At 36.0% G+C, this 22,995-nt stretch overlaps 1 protein-coding gene across 5 annotated transcripts in view; it reads right to left on the minus strand.

The window, feature by feature from the left end:
- Nucleotides 1-22,995, minus strand: part of LOC126095120 (lysosomal alpha-mannosidase-like) — a 292,752-nt gene that overhangs the window by 224,823 nt on the left and 44,934 nt on the right. For all 5 annotated transcript variants that reach the window (XM_049909857.1, XM_049909838.1, XM_049909864.1 and 2 more), the window contains exon 2: nucleotides 21,142-21,244. In XM_049909857.1, the coding sequence (XP_049765814.1) occupies nucleotides 21,142-21,176 (35 nt within the window). In that variant the 5' untranslated portion in view covers nucleotides 21,177-21,244. The remainder of the gene's footprint in view (nucleotides 1-21,141; nucleotides 21,245-22,995) is intronic.

The raw sequence follows: 22,995 nt of genomic DNA on the forward strand, positions 1-22,995 counted from the left end.
ACCATGACATTATGTTAGAGAAATTACAATTTTATGGTTAAATGGAACAGCATATGAGTGGTTTAAGTGATATCTACAGAACAGGAAGCAAAACGTCTCTTTATATGCTTCAAATGATTCAAAGGAGTTTGCCACTTCAGCTAACTGGGGTGAAATTACATTAGGTGTTCCACAAGTTTCGATCATGGGTCCCCCTCCTGTTCTTGATATATGTGAATGACCTCCATTCTTACGTGAAACAAGATGCTGAACTGACACTGTTTGCTGATGATACAAGCATAATTATTAATCCGGTAAAAGAAAGTCTGATAGAAAGTGATACAAATAAGGTCTTTGGATAAGTTATTAATTGGTTTTCTGCGAATGGGCTTGCTCCGAACTTTGAAAAAACACAGTACATCCAATTTTCTGCTACAAAAAGTATAATTCCTTCAATAAACATAACACATCAAAAGAAGTCAGTAGCCAGGGTAGAGCATACTAAGTTTTTGGGTGTACATATAGATGAGAATCTTAACTGGAAAATTCATATTTTGGATCTCCTAAAGCGACTGGGGTCAGCAAGTTTTGCAATCAGAATAATTGCCAATTTTGAGGATGTAGAAATTAGTAAGCTAACACACTGTGCATACTTCCACTCTCTGATGTCATACGGAATAATATTCTGGGGCAACTCGACACTTAGGCAAAAGGTATTCACTGCTCAAAAGAAAGTAGTTAGAATAATGTGTGGGGTTCATAGTCGCACATCTTGTAGGCATCTGTTTGAAAGGTTAGGAATTCTTACAACTGCTTCACAGTACATTTACTCAGTAATGAAATTTTTTCTCAACAACATGGACCAGTTTAAAATCAACAGTGACATTCATGATTACAATAACATAAAAAAGAAAGACCTACACTATCCTTTACTTAACCTATCTTTGGCACAGAAAGGGGTAAAATATGCTGCTATAAAACTTTTTGATAAATTACCAGATGAAATAAAATGTCTGACAGACAGCATAATAGTTTCAAAAAGAAACTGAAATCATACCTCTTTGACAACTCCTTCTATACTATAGATGAATTCTTGAATATGAGTAAATAAATCTTGAGATATAATATATGCATTTTGTGCCATTTAAGGGAATGGGATAGATAATATAAATATTTAGGTATAACACTACAATGTAAAAAAAAAATAAGAAAGAAAGAAAACTTGTTTCCTGTACCTATTTCTTGTGCATTTGACACGTTCCACAGCATAACGGTTTTCCGTGCTGTTGATCGATGGAACACGTAACTAATTAACTAACCCAATACAACAATTTCACTGTTATCAACACTCCCACTTTTGTTTTATTGAGTTTGTTTTGAGATCATTGACAGGGCTTTTCTGTTTGTTATGGACATGTCTCTAGTGAAAGGTTTTGTGAATAAATCTGCCAACTGTTTTTCGGAATAAACATAACAAACTTCAATCTCATTATTATCAACATGTTCACATATAAAATGGTATTTAATATCGATGTGCTTGGTATGTTTGTGATGTTCTGTGTTTTTAATCAGGTGAATTGCACTTTGATTGTCAACATGGAGTGTTGTTGTATTGTCTAACTGAAAACAAGCTTACTGAGAAAACCACACAACCAAACAACTTCAGTAGCAGCATCTGAAGTGGCTACGTATTCTGCTTCTGTTGATCTGCTTACACATTTCTGCCGACGTGAACACCATGTCACAGGCCCACCTGCTAACAAGCTCACATAGTCTGTTGTTGACCGATGAGTGTCAGTCACCAGCAAAGTTGTCATCTGAGTGGACCACCAGTGCAGTACAGCTTTTTACCTTATGGTCAAGTCCCTGGTCCCCTGTAGGTACTTTATAATCCTTTTAACAGCATGCTAATGACCGAGACCCGGATTATGGAAAAACTATCTCACCATGCTCACAGAGAACATGATGTCTGGCTGTGATACAGTTGCTGCAAACATGAAGCTGTGTACTGCCTGCTAATAAGATTTGCTTTCCATCTCCTTTACCCCATGTTGTTTGCGGGATACTGCCCACTGTGCAATGTGGTTCTAACATCAAAAGGAGTGGAGTTTGTTTTGAATCAGCCATGCTGAACTTCTGAAGTAAGCAATTGATGTATCTTTGCTGGCCTGTATAGATTTCTTTTGTAGAAGGGCTTTGTTCAATTTCCAAATGACAGAAGTATTTTCCATTGCACACAATAATTTCAAAATTGATCCCAGTGCTGTCAAAACATTTTCCAGTATTTTTGGAGACTTAAAAATAAGCAAGCCATCATCCACATAAAGTGCCAGGTAAATGTCAGTGTCAGTTGTTAAAGCACGGAAAACACATTTGTCTACATTCAGTTGTACAAAGCCAAACATTGTCAGAAACTGTACAAATTTTTGATTCCAACAATGTGGTGATTGCTTGAGTCCTTGCAGGCTCTTCTTCAGTTAGCAAACATTATTTGAGCCTTCTACAACAAAACCTTTTGGTTGCTCCATGTAAACTTCTTCTTTCAAATCCCCATTCATGAATGCAGTCTTAACACAAAAATGCCTAATTTCTGTATCTCATGAAGCTCCTATAGCTAATAAAACTCTGATTGATTCATATCAGGAGAGAAAGTGTCTTCATAATCAATGCCTTCTTATTGCGAATAATCTTTTGCTCACAATCTACCTTTAAAGTGGTCAGTTTCCCCCTCAGAATTCTGCTTCACACGACAGACCCACTTACGTCCAACTGCCTTGCAGTTGTGTGGTAATGGTACTAGATCCCAAGTTTTGTTCTTCTTCTTCAGAAGTTTGAGGTTCAAAGATAAAGGCAGAACAAGCTACATCTTGGTCCCGAAAATGAGCAGGTGCTCGCAGATTATACGAATCTCTCAGATTCATCCAATGATTTTCTTTCATTTTTTCACCAGTATCATCCTCTTCAGATTCCTCTTGAACATCTTTTTGATTTTCTTACGAGTGTTCGTTAGTATCATCAATGAAAACTATGTACAATTGTGCACCTCCAAGAGACAGTTTTCTCATCCACTCACTCAAATCTACTTGAATAAATTCACCAGGAATTTTTGATCTTGATTCCAATTTTGAATTAAAAGATTTCATCTTGCCACACTGACACAGTTCACAATGAAGATTTTCAACTTTCTTCATATTGAAATCAGGTATTAAGTTCAGAGCAGCCATATTCTTGGGATCACTGAAATGCGCGTGCCCAAGTCTCTCATGCCAGATCATGGTAGAAGTCAGGGAAGCAGGCTTTGCCTGTAGCACATCTGGACATTTAAACAACATTCGATAACACTGATTGTCCATCTTCTTTCCTGCTGCAATTAGACCTGACTTACAAACTTCCATTCTCTTGCTGTCAAAAATAACTTTCATTTCTCTTTTTGTGACTGATCCCGCTAAAATAATTTTTTCTTTAGCTTAGGAATATATCATTTGTTTTCCAAAGTGCGAGGCTGCCATTTCCCTCAACTAATGACAATACTTCAGTTGATACAATGCCTTCTGCTTTGATCTACATCTACATCTACATTTATACTCCGCAAGCCACCCAACGGTGTGTGGCGGAGGGCACTTTACGTGCCACTGTCATTACCTCCCTTTCCTGTCCCAGTCGCGTATGGTTCGCGGGAAGAACGACTGTCTGAAAGCCTCCGTGCGCGCTCTAATCTCTCTAATTTTACATTGGTGATCTCCTCTGGAGGTATAAGTAGGGGGAAGCAATATATTTGATACCTCATCCAGAAACACACCCTCTCGAAACCTGGCGAGCAAGCTACACCGCGATGCAGAGCGCCTGTCTTGCAGAGTCTGCCACTTGAGTTTGTTAAACATCTCCGTAATGCTATCACGGTTACCAAATAACCCTGTGACGAAACGCGCTGCTCTCCTTTGGATCTTCTCTATCTCCTCCATCAACCCGATCTGGTACGGATCCCACACTGATGAGCAATACTCAAGTATAGGTTGAACGAGTGTTTTGTAAGCCACCTCCTTTGTTGATGGACTACATTTTCTAAGGACTCTCTCAATGAATCTCAACCTGGTACCCGCGTTACCAACAATTAATTTTATATGGTCATTCCACTTCAAATCGTTCCGCATGCATACTCCCAGATATTTTACAGAAGTAACTGCTACCAGTGTTTGTTCCGCTATCATATAATCATACAATAAAGGATCCTTCTTTCTATGTATTCGCAATACATTACATTTGTCTATGTTAAGGGTCAGTTGCCTCTCCCTGCACCAAGTGCCTATCCGCTGCAGATCTTCCTGCATTTCGCTACAATTTTCTAATGCTGCAACTTCTCTGTATACTACAGCATCATCCGCGAAAAGCCGCATGGAAATTCCGACACTATCTACTAGGTCATTTATATATATTGTGAAAAGCAGTGGTCCCATAACACTCCCCTGTGGCACGCCAGAAGTTACTTTAACGTCTGTAGACGTCTCTCCGTTGATAACAACATGCTGTGTTCTGTTTGCTAAAAACTCTTCAATCCAGCCACACAGCTGGTCTGATATTCCGTAGGCTCTTACTTTGTTTATCAGGTGACAGTGCGGAACTGTATCGAACGCCTTCTGGAAGTCAAGAAAAATGGCATCTACCTGGGAGCCTGTATCTAATATTTTCTGGGTCTCATGAACAAATAAAGCGAGTTGGGTCTCACACGATCGCTGTTTCTGGAATCCATGTTGATTCCTACATAGTAGATTCTGAGTTTCCAAAAACGACATGATACTCGAGCAAAAAACATGTTCTAAAATTCTACAACAGATCGACGTCAGAGATATAAGTCTATAGTTTTGCGCATCTGCTGGACGACCCTTCTTGAAGACTGGGACTACCTATGCTCTTTTCCAATCATTTGGAACCTTCCGTTCCTCTAGAGACTTGCGGTACACAGCTGTTAGACGGGGGGCAAGTTCTTTCGCGTACTCTGTGTAGAATCGAATTGGTATCCCGTCAGGTCCAGTGGACTTTCCTCTGTTGAGTGATTCCAGTTGCTTTTCTATTCCTTGGACACTTATTTCGATGTCAGCCATTTTTTCGTTTGTGCAAGGACTTAGAGAAGGGACTGCAGTGCGGTCTTCCTCTGTGAAACAGCTTTGGAAAAAGGTGTTTAGTATTTCAGCTTTACGCGTGTCGTCCTCTGTTTCAGTGCCATCATCGTCCCAGAGTGTCTGGATATGCTGTTTCAATCCACTTACTGATTTAAAATAAGACCAGAACTTCCTAGGGTTTTCTGTCAAGTCGGTACATAGAATTTTACTTCCAAATTCACTGAACGCTTCACGCATAGCCCTCCTTATGCTAACTTTGACATCGTTTAGCTTCTGTTTGTCTGAGAGGTTTTGGCTGTGTTTAAACTTGGAGTGAAGCTCTCTTTGCTTTTGCAGTAGTTTCCTAACTTTGTTGTTGTACCACGGTGGGTTTTTCCCGTCCCTCACAGTTTTACTCGGCACGTACCTGTCTAAAACGCATTTTACGATTGCCTTGAACTTTTTCCATAAACACTCAACATTGTCAGTGTCGGAACAGAAATTTTCGTTTTGATCTGTTAGGTGGTCTGAAACCTGCCTTCTATTACTCTTGCTAAACAGATAAACCTTCCTCCCTTTTTTTATATTCCTATTAACTTCCATATTCAGGGATGCTGCAACGGCCTTATGATCACTGATTCCCTGTTCTGCACTTACAGAGTCGAAAAGTTTGGGTCTGTTTGTTATCAGTAGGTCCAAGATGTTATCTCCACGAGTCGGTTCTCTGTTTAATGGCTCGAGGTAATTTTCGGATAGTGCACTCAGTATAATGTCACTCGATGCTCTGTCCCTACTACCCGTCCTAAACATCTGAGTGTCCCAGTCTATATCTGGTAAATTGAAATCTCCACCTAAGACTATAACATGCTGAGAAAATTTATGTGAAATGTATTCCAAATTTTCTCTCAGTTGTTCTGCCACTAATGCTGCTGAGTCGGGGGATCGGTAAAAGGAGCCAATTATTAACCTAGCTCGGTTGTTGAGTGTAACCTCCACCCATAATAATTCACAGGAACTATCCACTTCTACTTCACTACAGGATAAACTACTACTAACAGCGACAAACACTCCACCACCGGTTGCATGCAATCTATCCTTTCTAAACACCGTCTGTACCTTTGTAAAAATTTCGGCAGAATTTATCTCTGGCTTCAGCCAGCTTTCTGTACCTATAACGAATTCAGCTTCGGTGCTTTCTATCAGCGCTTGAAGTTCCGGTACTTTACCAATGCAGCTTCGACAGTTTACAATTACAATACCGATTGCTGCTTGGTCCCCTCATGTCCTGACTTTGCCCCGCACCCGTTGAGGCTGTTGCCCTTTCTGTACTTGCCCGAGGCAAGTTGTCTCCAATTTGAACAAATGAGTCATCCAACTGAATTGACATAAATGTGTTGAACCACTCTTTGTGTGAAGTCATATGTTTTGATGCAGCATGTCAGCTAACCAAATTTATTCACAACCTGGAGCAAAAATGTACACATGTGTTGTGCTTGAAAGCTTGGCGCTCAGGTGCATCAGTTTTTGTATTAAGTTTTGCTAAAAGTTTTCTGCACTTAGGTTTAAAATGTCCCTTTTTGTGACAGTAATAGCACTCAACATCTTTTCTATTGACCATGTTAGATGCACTGTTGTTACTGGTATTTGAACTGAACTTGCATGTTACTGGTATCTGAACTGAACTTGCATGTTTTGTCCACATTAACTGCTGTGAAGGCTGTTGAGTTTTCATCACAATGTAAAAGTTATTGGTCTTCTTTCAATAACCTTAAAGTCAAATTATTGAACGTCTGTTGATTTATTTATTTATTTTATCCATCTTACAGCATTAACATGCAATCGATGTCATCAGAAGAATTACAGCTATTTGTACATTATGTTTTACATAACAAATTATTAGATAGTAAAAATATAGCAGTGCTGTACCCTATTAGCTTGTAACTGCCTCTACACCCATATCTATAGATAACAGTAAGCCGTAATTTATCAGCATTAACATGCAATCGATGTCGTCAGAAGAATTACAGCTATTTGTACATTATGTTTCATATAACAAAATATTACATGGTAAAAGATATAACAGTGTTGTACTCTATTAGCTTATAGCTGCCTCTACACTCATATCTGTGCATAACAATAAGCCTTAATTTATCAATAAATTAGGTCACTTTTACAACTATTCTGAAATTCTTCTATACTGTACAAAGTATTTTCCTTCATCTGCACTTTGGTTCTAGTTTTGAAAATAACCAGTGAAACCAACTGAACCTGCATGGGTAAAGTGTTGAATAATTTTATGCCTATGTATTCATAGCTATATTCGGTTTTCTTAAGCCTAGTTGTGGGTATATCAATCATATTTGTTTGTCGAGTATGGTGTTGATGAACAGATTTCCTTATAGTGTAGTGGTTTAAGTTTTATTTTATGTTTAATTGGCAACAATATATGCAAAGAGATAGGACTGTGAGAATTTTTAAGTCTTTAAAATAAGGTCTGTGACTTTTGGCCACTATGCTTTACAATTTCTTTTCTATTGCTGAGGTATGATTTAATTACTGAGAGTTTCAAGTGTTTGATTCCATAGCAACACAGTTTATCTAATAACAATTTGTGGTTAACTGAGTGAAAAGCCTTACTAAAGTCAATTTGAATGACTTCAGCAGATAATTCTGACTCGAATGAGCTTAGTACAAAAGAGATAAGGTTTTAAACTGCTTTGACTGTTGATAAGTTTGACCTAAATCCATACTGAGAATCATTTAACATATTATTGTCTGATACGTGTATGCATATTTGCTGCAGTACGCAATATTCTAGTATTTTTGAAAGAATGGGCACAAGAGAAATTGATCTATAATTATTGATACAGGACTTTCACCCTTTTTGTAAAATGGTAAGACAAATATCTTTTTGAGACATTCTGGAAAGTGTCCACTAGAGAGCATCCATTTTATCAGTATGCAAAGAGGATATGATATGAGATCTACAATTTTTTAATTACAAAGTTTGACAGCCCATAACCATCATAAGATCTGGAGTATCCTAATTTAGAGGTCACTTTAATTATATCAATTACTTGTACTTCTCTCCATTTACAAACTGACTGTATGTTTGTAATGTTTTGTTGAAAATTTCTGCCAGATGTGGGGTGAGAAATAGCTGGTGGTGTAGAATTGGAATTCTGGTTGCCCTGAGTTGAGAGGCTAAGTTTGGCAGAGTTGACAAAAAAGTGATTGAAATCATCAGCAGTGATGTTGGCAGCATTTGTGTTGTCTTTATAGTTTATATCCATACCTAGCTCTGCTTTTATTGTTTTCCATGCAGCCTTACATTTATTGTGTGAAGTTTTAATGAAATTGTCATTTGCCTTCCACTTGGCTATTTTAATTTCAGATCTGTACTTTCTTTTCAAGTTTTTGTAAGTTTATTTATCTACTGCTCCCTTTTTGACCTTATCATGACAAGTAATTACCAATAGTCTCAGTTTTTGTAATTGAGGTGAAAACCGCATCTGTAAAGTTGAGTGGCTAGGTTTCCTGACTTTTTTGTTTTTTAACCAGTGGACAGCTTGTATGGAAGATTTCAGAAATGATTTTGAGGAATGTGCTGAAGGCTTCATCAGCGTTTCTGGAGGAGTGTATAACAGTATTCCAATCTATAATCTTAAATTCTTCTCTATACTTGCTAATATTTCTATCTGTAAATGGTCTCTCACACAGAGTTTGTTCCTGGTCTTCTTTTGGTTTTTATTTACATCCATATACCTCTATGGTCCGACAGGTAATCGACATTAAATAAGCCTAGCTCAAAATCACATTTGTATACATTTATTATTAGATTGCCGAGACAGGAAAAATATCTTGTAGGACTTCAATTAGCACAAAAGAGATTGTTGGATCTTAACATATTTACTAAATTAACATAGGATCTTAACATATTTACTAAATTAACATTGATCTGCAGTACACAAGTCCTAGGCAGTTTGAAAAGTTTCAGCTTTGCGAGCAGACTTCCCAAAATTTTAGCCATTTTGTCAACTTCTGTAACAGGTTCCTCAGTATCAGCTAATGCTTGTACCAAGGACTCAACTTGACTCATGTGTTGTGTGATCATGTCTGTTGGCGACATTCTATAATCAAAAAATTCCGGCTTCAAGGCCATTTCAATAACTGCGGATCACTGTTCACAAATAGTCTTTAGTCTGGCCCACTTGTCTGCTGAATTTGTGCACTTCATAACAGATGGCAGTTGGTCAAACTCCACCGCAGTAGGTAGAATGAGCATTGCTATCACATTTAAGTCGACCCAAGTTTTTTGGCTCTTACCAGCTTCTTTGGCCTTGGTTTCCCCTTGACGATATCGAGCACTTTTTCAGCATGAAACATAATTTGCAACTGATATTTCCACATTTGGCAATTTTTTGTGTCAAATTTCTTGATACTGTATGTTTTCAATTTATTCATCTTCATGTAGGCTGAATGTAAGTCAAATGTAAGTCAAACTCAGTTCAATATGAAAATGAAGGTTTTCCACAAAAGACCAGAGAAAAACAATGGTTCCAGAATTTGAGCGTCATGGTTCACACAATTCACACAAATAAAAGTCTGACCAAAAGCAATGAATTCACAGAACAGAAACAGATACCGTATGTATGTGTATGCCTGGGCCCATAACCTGATGTCTTTAATTATGTATGGCAGAAAATCACAGAGTGAAAAGCAGTGTATTGGAGTAAAAATAACTTATTGCTCCTTTCTTTATGCATCCAGAAGTTACACCATAACCATAACAACAAAACAAGAAAAAACAAAGATATTATTTAATAATGTCATGGAAAACAGCCACACTCAGAATGAACATAAATATCTGGTGCACTCACCATGAAACCTGAAAATGAAGCCACTAAAAAAACTCAATACAACAAGCTCATTGCTGTTGACAGAGATTATAACACATTTCTGGATAGACAATTTTTGGTGCAGCTTACCTGTAACTAATGCATATTTCTCTCTCCCCAAACAATATAATAAGCGAGGGATGATTTATGGGATCGAAGGTTTTTGTAGGCTCACAAAAGATACCTGTAACTTTTCTCCTCAGATCCAATGCTTGCATATCTTTTCAGTAAAACCATTCACTGCATCCAGAGTGTTTTTCCCTTGGGAACCAAACTTTTTACTTATAATAAATCATTCTTTACAATACATGTTGTGATCTGGTATGCAGTTACTTTCTCTAATACTTTTGACAAGATTGGAAGAACAGAAATAGGATGATAGTTTCCTATGCCTTATAGCAGTGTGTAATTTTTTACTGCTGCTTCTCTGACCAACACTGTGAATTAATTGTTAAGGCTTTCGTGGCCACTTGTTGATAAACTGCCTGTTGGCTTCTGTCTCGGGTTCTTAGGCCGACGTTCATCTAATGATTTTTCTGACGTTTCACCAGTACGAGTGGCTGGCATTGTCAAAGCTTCACCCTCCATTGCCGGTGGTGAACTGGCAATGGAGGGTGAAGCTTTGACAATGCCAGCCACTCGTGCTGGCAAAACGTCAGAAAAATCATTAGATGAACGTCGGCCTAAGAACCCGAGACAGAAGCCAACAGGCAGTTTGTCATTGTGAATTAAATTTCTGGTTATGAAGATGTAGATGAAGAAAATATCTACAAGGAGCTAAACAACAATGCCTATTAAGTGGAATTTGAGCATCTATGTGACGCAGGTATAGTGAACAGTTTGTGTTCACTAGAGGATGAGAATGAACTCATTTTCTTGCCCACCTCAGCCCTGAAATGTGTTGATCTGTTATTGGAGTATTCAGGATAATGTTTATTGACTGTACCAATGTTTTGACTCTCCAGAAAATGAAAACAATCATCAGGAAAAAAAAGTGAATAAAAAATTGAAAAAGGCAAAAAACTGAATGAGTATTTCCTAATTCATTCATTAGTATGTCACATTCTGTAAACCCCTTCATGAAGGAGAGGACTCTGGGATGTGCAGTGAATCACATTATACTTTAATGGGCAGAAGTGAACACTGCTCAAGTAATGACAAGTACTGTTATACTCAAGCCAGTAATAAATTATGGTAATTATTCTAGATTAATTTATGCATTTATGTTGGGAGAAAGACAGCCAATTTAAAAAGAAAACTGCCCCTCCTCATACAGTTCTAAGTTACTGTTTTTAACTACTACTTTAAATAAAATATTTATGTAAGTTTGCACTGAATTTGAAAGTGAACTGGAAGCAAGTGATACAATATACAGCAAATTTCAAGTGAAATTTTGTAAATAAGTTTCCAGTCCCCAACAAATAATGAGTCAGGAATGCCGTAGGCTTTAAAATGTAGAATGTTTACTGAATAAAGTAAACAACAGCTGCCTAAATATTTTGGACTATCCATGTTTTTTGTTTCCAGAAAGAGATTTTCACTCTGCAGCGGAGTGTGCACTGATATGAAACTTCTTGGCAGATTTAAACTGTGTGCCGGACCAAGACTCGAACTCGGGACCTTTGCCTTTTGCAGGCAAGTGCTCTACCAGCTGAGGCTTTTCTGGTAGGGCACTTGCCCGTGAAAGGCAAAGGTCCCGAGTTCGAGTCTCAGTCCAGCACACAGTTTTAATCTGCCAGGGAGTTTCATATCAGTATACACTCCACTGCAGAGTGAAAATCTCATTCTGGAAACATCCCTCAAGCTGTGGCTAAGCCATGTCTCTGCAATATCCTTTCTTTCAGGAGTGCTAGTTCTGCAAGGTTCGCAGGAGAGCTTCTGTTAAGTTTGGAAGGTAGGAGACGAGGTACTGGCAGAATTAAAGCTGAAAGGACAGGGCGTGAGTCGTGCTTGGGTAGCTCAGTTGGTAGAGCACTTGCCCGCAAAAGGCAAAGGTCCCGAGTTCGAGTCTCAGTCCGGCACACAGTTTCAATCTGCCAGGAAGTTTCATGTTTTTTGTTGTCTATGCAGTCTCAGTCCTCATTAAACTAGATAATCAGGAACATGCTGTAGTTGATTTAATATACAAGATAATCATTTAGGTGCAAGTAATAATTTGCACAATATATTCCTTTACAATATTTTTAAACATAAGGAGTATACCTAAAAATGTTATTCATAGATTTGCAGAACTAAGTTTGTAATTTACAGATACTAACTCATCTTTCTCATGTTACTCTTCAATGGTAGTGCTATCATCATTTAAAATTGTATTAAGTGATCCATGGTAATACAACAAATTTCCTAACGATGTACATCCACATTTCATTAGATCATTGTCTTAGGCTTTTCTGATTTCTTAGAATCAAACAAATAACTTCCTGGGTACATCTTCCTCTCATTTGCCCAACTACTTTGACCAAGTTCCAGTTTATTTTCTTTACAATAATAACTACAACTTCCAATTCAGTCTGTTCCTCAACCCACCTTCAGTTTCTATTTTTCTGCCTCTCCTTACTATTTCCAACATATATCTCTATTATTTTCTACATCACCCAGTTTTTATGGTTTTTATATTAAAAGTCAATCAATCAATCTCTTTATTCATCGATGATTCCTATCAAAGGGCATGGCCGACTTCCTTCCCCGTCCTTCCCTAATCCGATAAGACCGATTTCCTCGCTGTCTGGTCTCCTTCCCCAAAACAGCCAACCAATCTTTATTCATCCATTAACAATATACAGTACATAGTTTGGATGTAGTCAATTACAATATAGTTTCTTATCTTTAATTTGTTTCAAAAACTTGGATAATAAATACAAATATTTTATATCAGTATAAATAAATAATATTACTTTTCCATATTCAGATATTCTTCAATGCTATAAAAACTATGTTTTAGTAAAAGTTGTTTAAGATCTACCTTGAATTTATGAAATTCTTTAATTTTCTTTATTGTAGAAGGCTACATTTTGTGACCTGAACAGCCTTTGACTGTGTACAGCATGACAATGTGCTGAATAAGCTAGTTTACTATGGTTTTGATGACAACAGTATAAATATGTTCAGGTATTTTCTTGAGAACCGTCGACACGTTGTATGCATTGGTATGGCGAAATCAAATTTGGTTAATGTTAGGTACGGAGTGCCTCAAGGGTCAGTGCTTGGTCCTTTACTGTTTATACTAATGATTAATGACCTGCCCTTGTTCACAAATTCTCACGCAATATTGTATGCTGATGACACAACTTTTATACATAAAAACTCTGATCTAGGTACACTGAAAACACTGACCAAAAATACCCTTGCTCAGTCCTCATTATGGTTCAAAGCTAATGGCTTCTTACTAAATGAAAACAAAACCCAGACACTTTACCTCAGCCTCAAAGAGATTCCTAACTAACAATAATTAGAAGCTGCTAAATTTTTAGGTGTTACTATTGACAATAAATTGACATGGGAACCACACATTAAAAATATATTGGCTAGGCTTTCAAGAGTTATTTATCTAATTAGAAATTTAAAAAGACATGTCCCCAATGACAATGTGAGATCAGCATATTTTGCCTTCTTCCAAAGCATCATATCTTATGGAATCTTACTGTAGGGTATTAGCTTCATGTAAATGACATTTTACTTTTACTCGAAGAAAGTAATATGAATATTGTATTGTTGAAATATGTCTGCTTGTGTCTGTATATGTGTGGATGGATATGTGTGTGTGTGTGCGAGTGTATACCCGTCCTTTTTTCCCCCTAAGGTAAGTCTTTCCGCTCCCGGGACTGGAATGACTCCTTACCCTCTCCCTTAAAACCCACATCCTTTCGTCTTTCCCTCTCCTTCCCTCTCTCCTGATGAGGCAACAGTTTGTTGCGAAAGCTTGAATTTTGTGTGTATGTTTGTGTTCGTTTGTGTGTCTGTCGACCTGCCAGCACTTTCATTTGGTAAGTCACATCTTCTTTGTTTTTAGGTATATTTTTCCTTCGTGGAATGTTTCCTTCTATTATAACCGTATTGTATTGTATTGTATATTTATTGGTCCTGTGAATCATACATTGTACAGGGGTACATAATGATATAGGACAAGTCAAATAATTTGCAATAAAGTGTAACAGAAAAAAGCTGTTGTATTGTTTTCAGTATATAGCAATATAACTCTAAGATATGGGAATAACATTTCACAAGTAAATTTTACACGCACACATTTCATACTTTTGGCCTTGATTATAGAGACACACACATATATGTAATAGACCACATATAATACACAGATAAATTTAATGTACACATTTCTTATTTTGGCCTTAATTGTATAAACTATTTAAATTTTTCACATACTTACATTGTAGATAAAAATTCATCAGCACTATAGTAACAATTTTGTAGCAAGTAGTCACTCACTGCAGTTTTGAATTTAAGCATGCCAGTTATTGCCTTAATTTCTTTAGGTAGTTTGTTATACAGTTTTTTTCCTGCTTGCAGAGGACCTTTTTGTTTTTGTGTTGTATGTGAAAACTGCATATGTAAATCTTGATTATTTCTTGTGTTATATGAATGGATATTTTGGTTTTTTGGAGCAATCTTGTTATTTTCATCTACGATTTTCCTGTTCTATGGTTGCAGTTAAAGGCTGTTTATTCTGCACTGTGTGTAGATGCATATTGTTTGTTTTATGTGTGCTTATTATTAAGTTGTTCATTGCGAACCATTATGATACATGTGTAGTGCTCTTTTTTATTTCATTTTGGAGCTCTTCTTGGGTCTTTCCTTTGATAAGTATATTTGTATCATCAGCATATTTAATGTACTTATAGTTAGGGCTGGATGGTTCCAGGTCATTTACGAACAGCAAGAACAGGATCGGTCCCAGTACAGAAGCCTGCGGCACACCGTATTTAACACACTGTTTTTATGATTGATAGGAAGTTAAATTTTTTCCTTCTTTGTACAAGACTTCAACTATTTGGTGTCTGTTTTGTAGATATGACTTTACCCATTCATAGGCTGGGCCTCTGACACCAACATTTTCTAGCTTTCTAAGCAAAAGACCATGGTTAATGATGTCAAATGCTTTTGAAAGATCTAGGAATATTGCTGCTATGTGTTCTTTTTTATCTAATTCATTTAAAGCTTCATTTAAGAAATCGATAATAGCTGTCTCAGTGGATTTACATTTTCGGAAACCATGCTGTGTAGCTGAGAAAAGTTTATTTTTTTCAATGAAATCTACGAGTCTTTTATAAAAGATTTTTTCAATTATTTTAGAAAAAACAGATAGTTGAGAGACTGGCCTATAGTTTATTATATCTGTTTTTCCACCCTTTTTGAACAATGGCTTCACTTTAGCTATTTTAAGCCTTTCTGGGAAGATTCCCTGAGAAAGTGAACTATTGCATATGTCTACCATGGGCTTAACTACTAAGGGTGCACATTTTTTAATGATATGGTCTGGTATGTAGTCACTACCAGAGGAAAATTTTGATTTTAGCTCCCCTATTGTTTCTAGCATTTCCTGTTCATCTGTTGGGTGTAGGAAGAGAGACTTGTTACTAGGGATAATTTTAATGTGATTTGCGGTGACAGAATTTTGAAAGTTTTGCTTCACCAGAATCTCAGCTGCCTCAGAGAAATATGAGTTAAAATTATTTGCTATCTGCTGGGGATCAGATATTACAGAAGTGTTTTCATTCAGTTTGATATTATGGTATTCTCTCCATTTTACTCCTGTTTCATGCCTTACAATCTCCCATATGGCTTTCATTTTATTTTGTGCATTTGCTATGAAGGAATTATTTGCCATTTTTTTGCTTCTTTTATGACTTTAATTAAAATCTTTTTGTAAAACTTAAAATAGGAATCAAATTCTGGGGATGTGGTGTGCTGTCTAGATATTTCATGAAGTAGTCTCTTTTTCTTCACAGATAGTTGTATCCCTGTAGTGACCCATTTTATTTTCAGATCCTTTTTTGTGACTGTCTTTTTATGGAGTGGAAAGCAAAGTTCAAAATAATAGGTAAAACTATTTAGGAATTTATCGAACTTATCATAAGTACTTTCACATTCATAGATGTCTTCCCAAGTTTCTTTATGCAGATAGTTATGGAAATGTTGTATATTCTGGTCATTATATTTCCTAGATGTAGTAGTTAGACATTCAGTTGAACTAAGCGGTTTTCCTAATCTTATACTAATTTCTTGGGCTGTGTGGTCCCCAAAGCCTGTATTGTGGGTTTGTGTTGTATGTTTCAAGGGCACATTTGTAAATATTTGATCAAGGATTGTGGCTGAGGTTTTTGTGATGTGTGTTGGCGTTTCTATAGTAGCCTTTAAATTGAAAGTTGCTAAGAGGTTCAGTAAAGCAGTTTTTTGATTAGACTCACTTGCAAAGTCAATGTTGAAATCCCCACATATAATTAGTTTTCTATTTTTTTGTGTAGTCTTGTGTAAGATATTTTCAAGGTTCTTTAACATAATGTTAATATTGCCAGTTGGTGCCCTGTATAGACAAATTATAGCAATTTTTTCGTCTGTGATTTCAATTCCATTTACCTCAATATCTTTCTGTATGGATCATTTTTCTACATACGGCATACATTTAAAATTTATGCTATTTTTAATATAAATGCAACTACCACCATGTTTATACAATTTATGACAAAAAGAACTACCCAATACAAAATTTGGAATGCATAGCATATGAAGTTTCTCTTTGTCAAGCCAATGTTCAGTAAAACATAATACAGAGGTGTTTTTCATGTCACTTTCCAACAAAATTTGAAATTCGTTTACTTTGTTGGATAGGGATTGTACATTTTGATGAAGTACCATCAGGTTTGGAGTTAAACACGAGTTCTGAAACTTACTATCCTTATTACTTATATTTATATTGAAATTTCTGCCTGGATGATATTTTTTATTTTCAATTTTCACTTTTGAATTTTCACCCCCTCCACATGGTATCAGTTTCCTTTGTTCTTGATGATTTTACAGATGTCTGTAACCATTTTACTGAAATTCATTGAGCCTAGTCTGTTTAAATGCACGCCATCCTTTTCTAAGCATTTATCACTTAAAAATTTGTTGGGGTCAACGAATATTGTCCCGAGTTTGTCGCACTGTTCCCTGATAGCACTGTTTATGTTGCTTATATAAGAACTGCTTACTGACTTCTGTGCAGAATTCCACTTATAACCAGTTGTGAGTTTGTGTTAAATGCTTTGGCTGAAAGAATGATGTTTTTTGTCTCACTTACAATTTCTCCCTGACTGCTGCTTCATATTGAATTCGTCCCAGAATGAATAAAAACACCTTTGTAATTGGTCTTTGGATCGTATCCATTTTTAGTTGTAGACTGTTTTGTATTTAAGAGATTTTTAAAATGTTTGTTGAGCTGATGAGGTCCGATACCAGGGTGAACATCTATCTCACAGTTTGGTGAAACTACATTTTTTAATATATAATTGCCAATAACAAAGAACTCCTTTTCGTTACTCTGCTTTTGTGAGGCAATTTCATGTTTCACACTTTTATTATATGTCACTATTTTCCAGCTGTATTTACTTACATATTTTCCACAGTTTAAAAACCCTGTGTCTTTTTCGATTGTATTTTGCCCATGATAATTTTCACTGTTCCTTTCCACACTAGGCACAGGATTCATAACGGATTCTGATAAAACAGAACTTTCTAAACCTCTGTTTATTAAAATGCAGTGTCTTACAGTAGTAAACTTATTCATCTACAATGTTTTATTGTTCATTAGGAACAATGTCTCTAATTTTGTGTTAAGAAGTGATATTCATAGCCATAATACAACAAACAGAACATCTGTAGACGTGCCATATCATAGATTATCAAACTTGCAGAACTCCTACCTAGTTCTTGGACTAATGATGTTTAATAGACTAAGTGCTGACTTTAAAGAACTGCTTGTAAATATTTTTAAAGCTAAATTATACAAGCTACTAGTGAACAATCCTTTTTACACCATTGATGAATTTTTGAAGAAGAAAATACCATAGTCTAACGTGTACCTATTTTATGTAAACCAGTTTACATCGATATATTAGTTTATGCAGAAATATGTGCTCTTGACTTTGTCTATTGCTATAATGAGCCGAATGACAATAAAATTATTATTATTATTATTATTATTATTATTATGCACTAAATAGTGCATAATAATAGTGCTGGTAGTTCACACTTTTTTGGTAGAGTGCTCCATTGTGGGTGTCTCTGTGAAAATCATCCATGTTCCTTGTTTCATGGTTATGAACCTGATTATTTAATGTTGAAAATTTCTGGTGAGTTTTCAGAAAGCATACACATTCATAGATGTATAAGCTAGGAAGAATCATTATTTTAAATTCTTTAAATATTTCCCTGCTTGACACTCTGCAGGGAACCCCTTTCATTATTCTAATAGTCCTTTTTTATTTATTTATTTTATTATCCATCTTTAGGCATTAAGAAATGCAATTGATGTCGTCATTTGTGTACATATATAGTTTACATAACTAACAGAAATGGTGTAATATATTGTAGATCATTATTGTCTAATAAGAAACAAATATTTGTCCTTGATGGTGGACAAGGTATTTGCATTATATTTACATGTACAAGTTTAATCTACATCAAACTATATTAGTACCGGTACTTAAGATCATCTTTAGTGCACATTATAAACTCTTCTATTGTATAAAAAGCTATTTCTCTAAGCCATTTCTTCATGACGCTTTTAAACTCATTCAGTGACACATTATGTGCCTCTATTGACAACATATTAAATAGTTTTACTCCCATGTACCTGTAACTATCTTGAGTTTTCTTTAGTCTAGCAACTGGGATGTCAATTTGCTGTTTTATACATGTGTCATGGTGATGGATAGATTGTCGTAGTTTGTGACTGTGTTGGTTTTCTTTTGTGTGTATCAGACAACTTAGTATAAAGAGAGCTGCAACTGTTAGTATTTTTAGATTTTTAAATATGGTCTACAAGACTTGTTATTTCTGACTCCATGGATGCATCTGACTGCCTTCTTTTGCCAAATGAAAACTTGTTTTGCTATGGGTGAGTTTCCCCACAACAAAGTGGCATATGTTAAATGGGTGTGGAAAAAGGCATAGTATGCATTGAGTAATAACTTACCACTAACACATGACCTTAGTTTACCTAACAAATATGTCACACATGCTAACTTAGTACAAATATAATCGGTATAATACAAAATCGGTATGACTCTTGTTTGAAAGCTTGCTTTTACCCCAGAAGATCACACCACATCTAAGCAAACTATTCATGTAAGCATAACAGGCACACAGCAACATTCCCGAAGAATTCTTAGCACACAGCAGCATTTACTTAATTTCATTTACTTAATTTTTTACTCTAGATGCTTTACCCATCTCAAGTGCTCATCCACCCATATACTGAGGAATTTTGTGTATGGAGCTTGTGCAATAACATAGTTCCCTAAATCAGCTTTTACTCTTCTTCTAGCTTTACTTTTAATATTACTGAAATTCATCAATACCATTTTATCCTTATTTATGATCAAAGCATTATCGCTACACCATTTTCCTGTCTCATTTATTGTCCTAGAGATACTCTGCTGTAGATTATCCTCAGTGTATCCTCTTATAAAAATGCTAATGTCATCAGTGAAGTAGAATGATTCCACCATTGTTCACATTTTGGGGAATTTCCTTTGACTGCATACAGCAAATTCATATTTTTGAAAGTTCATTTTTATAATTTTTTTTCCATCTCTGATAATTTCGTTGAAATGCCACCACCTTGTTATGTCTTTTCTTCATTCACACCCTGAATGGTTTTAAATCATCTATCGTTACTCATGAAATAGCATTACTTCCATGACTCATAACGTGTGCCTCTGATCCATCTATTAAACTGTGCAAATACAAAAGAAATCAAAAAATACTTGTATAGTTTTCTCCCTATTGTAAATCAGTGCACCATCTGCTGTCTCAAGTGATAAAGTAAATCGTATACAAAACATAAGTTTCAGTTCTGTTATCTTCGTACACCCATTGCTTTCAAATATTTCTTGTAAGAATTTTGATTGTATCCTCTTCAAGATATTTCCAAATAATTTAATTGATTCAACAATTTCTTTCATGTTCCCATCATCATTTCCTTGAAACCCACACCTGCTCTCAAGTTATTGCTCGTTCATTCTGAGATGTTCTTGACTTTAGCTTATTCATACAATTTCATATTAACATAAAATTATGTTAAACAATGGGAAGTCCAGTTGGGAATATCAACAATATTATGAAAAGGACAGATTGCTACCCACCATAAAGATGACACATTGAGTTGCAGACAGGCACAACAGAAAGACTATCACACAAAGAACTTTCAGCCAAAGCCTTCTTCAGAAAGGAAAAGAAAAAAACACAAACATTCAGACAAACAAGCACATCTTTCTTGTTCAGAAAGCATGTTATGTCACTTCTTGGTAGGTGGATTATTTATTACACTTATACTCCAGTATTTCCAAATATAAAATAATTAGACATGTCCACTATCTTGTTCTTACCTTTCACATTATAGTAAACATATTTACACAGATTCTAGCACTGCATTAGTGCTAAGGGCCAGCAACAAAATTTAATTATTATTTATTTAGTTTTCTATCGCAATTGCATGTAATCTTTAATGGTGATTATTTTAGAAAATGTGCATTCATTTTCAAACAATTGCCTGCATCTCCAATATTTGACTGTAACATTGACATAACATATGTTAAGTTGACCTGCTGTGTGAACAAGCCTTTTGCATCCTCCAAGGAGTTTATGTTACAGTCAAATATTAGAGATGCAGATAATGGTTCAAAAATTAATGCATGTATTCAAAACAAGTTAATTAAAGGTTATAAGCAACTGTGACAGAAAACTAATCAAATAATGAACATTTTTCTATGGTTTCCTTTCATTAATTTTATTATAGTTTTTCAAATATATTCTTCCATATATTAAGTTAACTATCTGAAGGGAGATGGAAATTAGGGCACAACATCTGCCTTCAATGATATCATTAACAATGGCATCTATTTTTTTACATATTGAATTAAATAAAGCTTTATTTTTAATATTATGGTACTTACTTCCATAATAATACTGGTCCACTGTTTTTAACCATCCAACATCATCATGTGAATGTGGTATCATGTGTACATTTATCATGCCAGGAATGGTTTCATGGCATGCCTAAACAGTAAATAAATTTTCTGTAAATTGTTTTGTGTTATATGCATTGATAATAACAATCTTATAATAATCATAAGAACTAGTTCATGGACACTTCACAAATATATTTTCAGATTGCTATTCACAAAACTCTTGTTATTTACCTGGATTTTCCACTGTATCTTATTTACCTGGTGGTATGTGCATCTTCATGTTGAAAGAAATTTACATTATATATCAGTCATGAAAAATAAGTGGAGTTTTGTACAATTATAATGTTTCACACTTGACGAAGGCTTGGTCATGTCATTTGGATGGTTAGCCTGCTTAGTTTATGATAAATAATGCTCAAACAATATATCATTTGCTTGGATGACAATGAATTTATTTGCCCCACCCCCCATGAACCATGGATCTTGCCATTGGTGGGGGAGGCTTGTGTGCCTCAGTGATACAGATAGCCGTACCATAGGTGCAACCACAACGGAGGGGTATCTGTTGAGAGGCCATACAAACGTGTGGTTCCTGAAGAGGGGCAGCAGCCTTTTCAGTAGTTGCGGGGGTAACAGTCTGGATGATTGACTGATCTAGCCTTGTAACACTAACCAAAATGACCTTGCTGTGCTGGTACTGCAAACGGCTGAAAGCAAGGGGAAACTACAGCCGTAATTTCTCCCGAGGGCATACAGCTTTACTGTATGATTAAATGATGATGGCGTCCTCTTGGGTAAAATATTCCGGAGGTAAAATAGTCCCCCATTCGGATCTCCGGGCGGGGACTACTCAAGAGGACGTCGTTATCAGGAGAAAGAAAACTGGCGTTTTATGGATCGGAGCATGGAATGTCAGATCCCTTAATTGGGCAGGTAGGTTAGAAAAGGGAAATGGATAGGTTTAAGTTAGATATAGTAGGAATTAGTGAAGTTCGGCGGCAGGAGGAACAAGACTTTTGGTCAGGAGAATACAAGGTTATAAATGCAAAATCAAATAGGGGTAATGCAGGAGTAGGTTTAATAATGAATAAAAAAATAGGAATCCAGGTAAGCTACTACAAACAGCATAGTGAACGCATTATTGTGGCCAAGATAGATATGAAGCCCATGCATACTACAGTAGTACAAGTTTATATGCCAATTAGCTCTGCAGATGATGAAGAAATTGATGAAATGTAAGATGAGTTAAAGGAAATTATTCAGATTGTGAAGGAAGACAAAAATTTAATAGTCATGGGTGACTGGAATTCGGTAGTAGGAATAGGAAGAGAAGGAAATGTAGTAGGTGAATATGGATTGGGGGTAAGAAATGAAAGAGGAAGCCCCATGGTAGAATTTTGCACAGAGCATAACTTAATCATAGCTAACACTTGGTTCAAGAATCATGAAAGAAGGTTGTATACATGGAAGAAGCCTGGAGATACTAGAAGGTATCAGACAGATTATATAATGGTAAGACAGAGATTTAGGAACCAGGTTTTAAATTGTAAGACATTTCCAGGGGCAGATGTGGACTCTGGCCACAATCTATTGGTTATGAACTGTAGATTAAAACTGAAGAAACTGCAAAAGGTTGGAAATTTCAGGAGATGTGACCTGGATAAACTGACTAAACCAGAGGATGTACAGAGTTTCAGGGAGAGCATAAGGAAGAAATTGACAGGAATGGGGGAAAGAAATACAGTAGAAGAAGAATGGGTAGCTTTGAGGGGTGAACTAGTGAAGGCAGCAGAGGATCAAGTAGGTAAAAAGATGAGGGCTAATAGAAATCCTTGGATA

The sequence above is a fragment of the Schistocerca cancellata genome, chromosome 1, assembly GCF_023864275.1.
Source record: "Schistocerca cancellata isolate TAMUIC-IGC-003103 chromosome 1, iqSchCanc2.1, whole genome shotgun sequence".
Taxonomy (NCBI): Eukaryota; Metazoa; Arthropoda; class Insecta; order Orthoptera; family Acrididae; genus Schistocerca; species Schistocerca cancellata.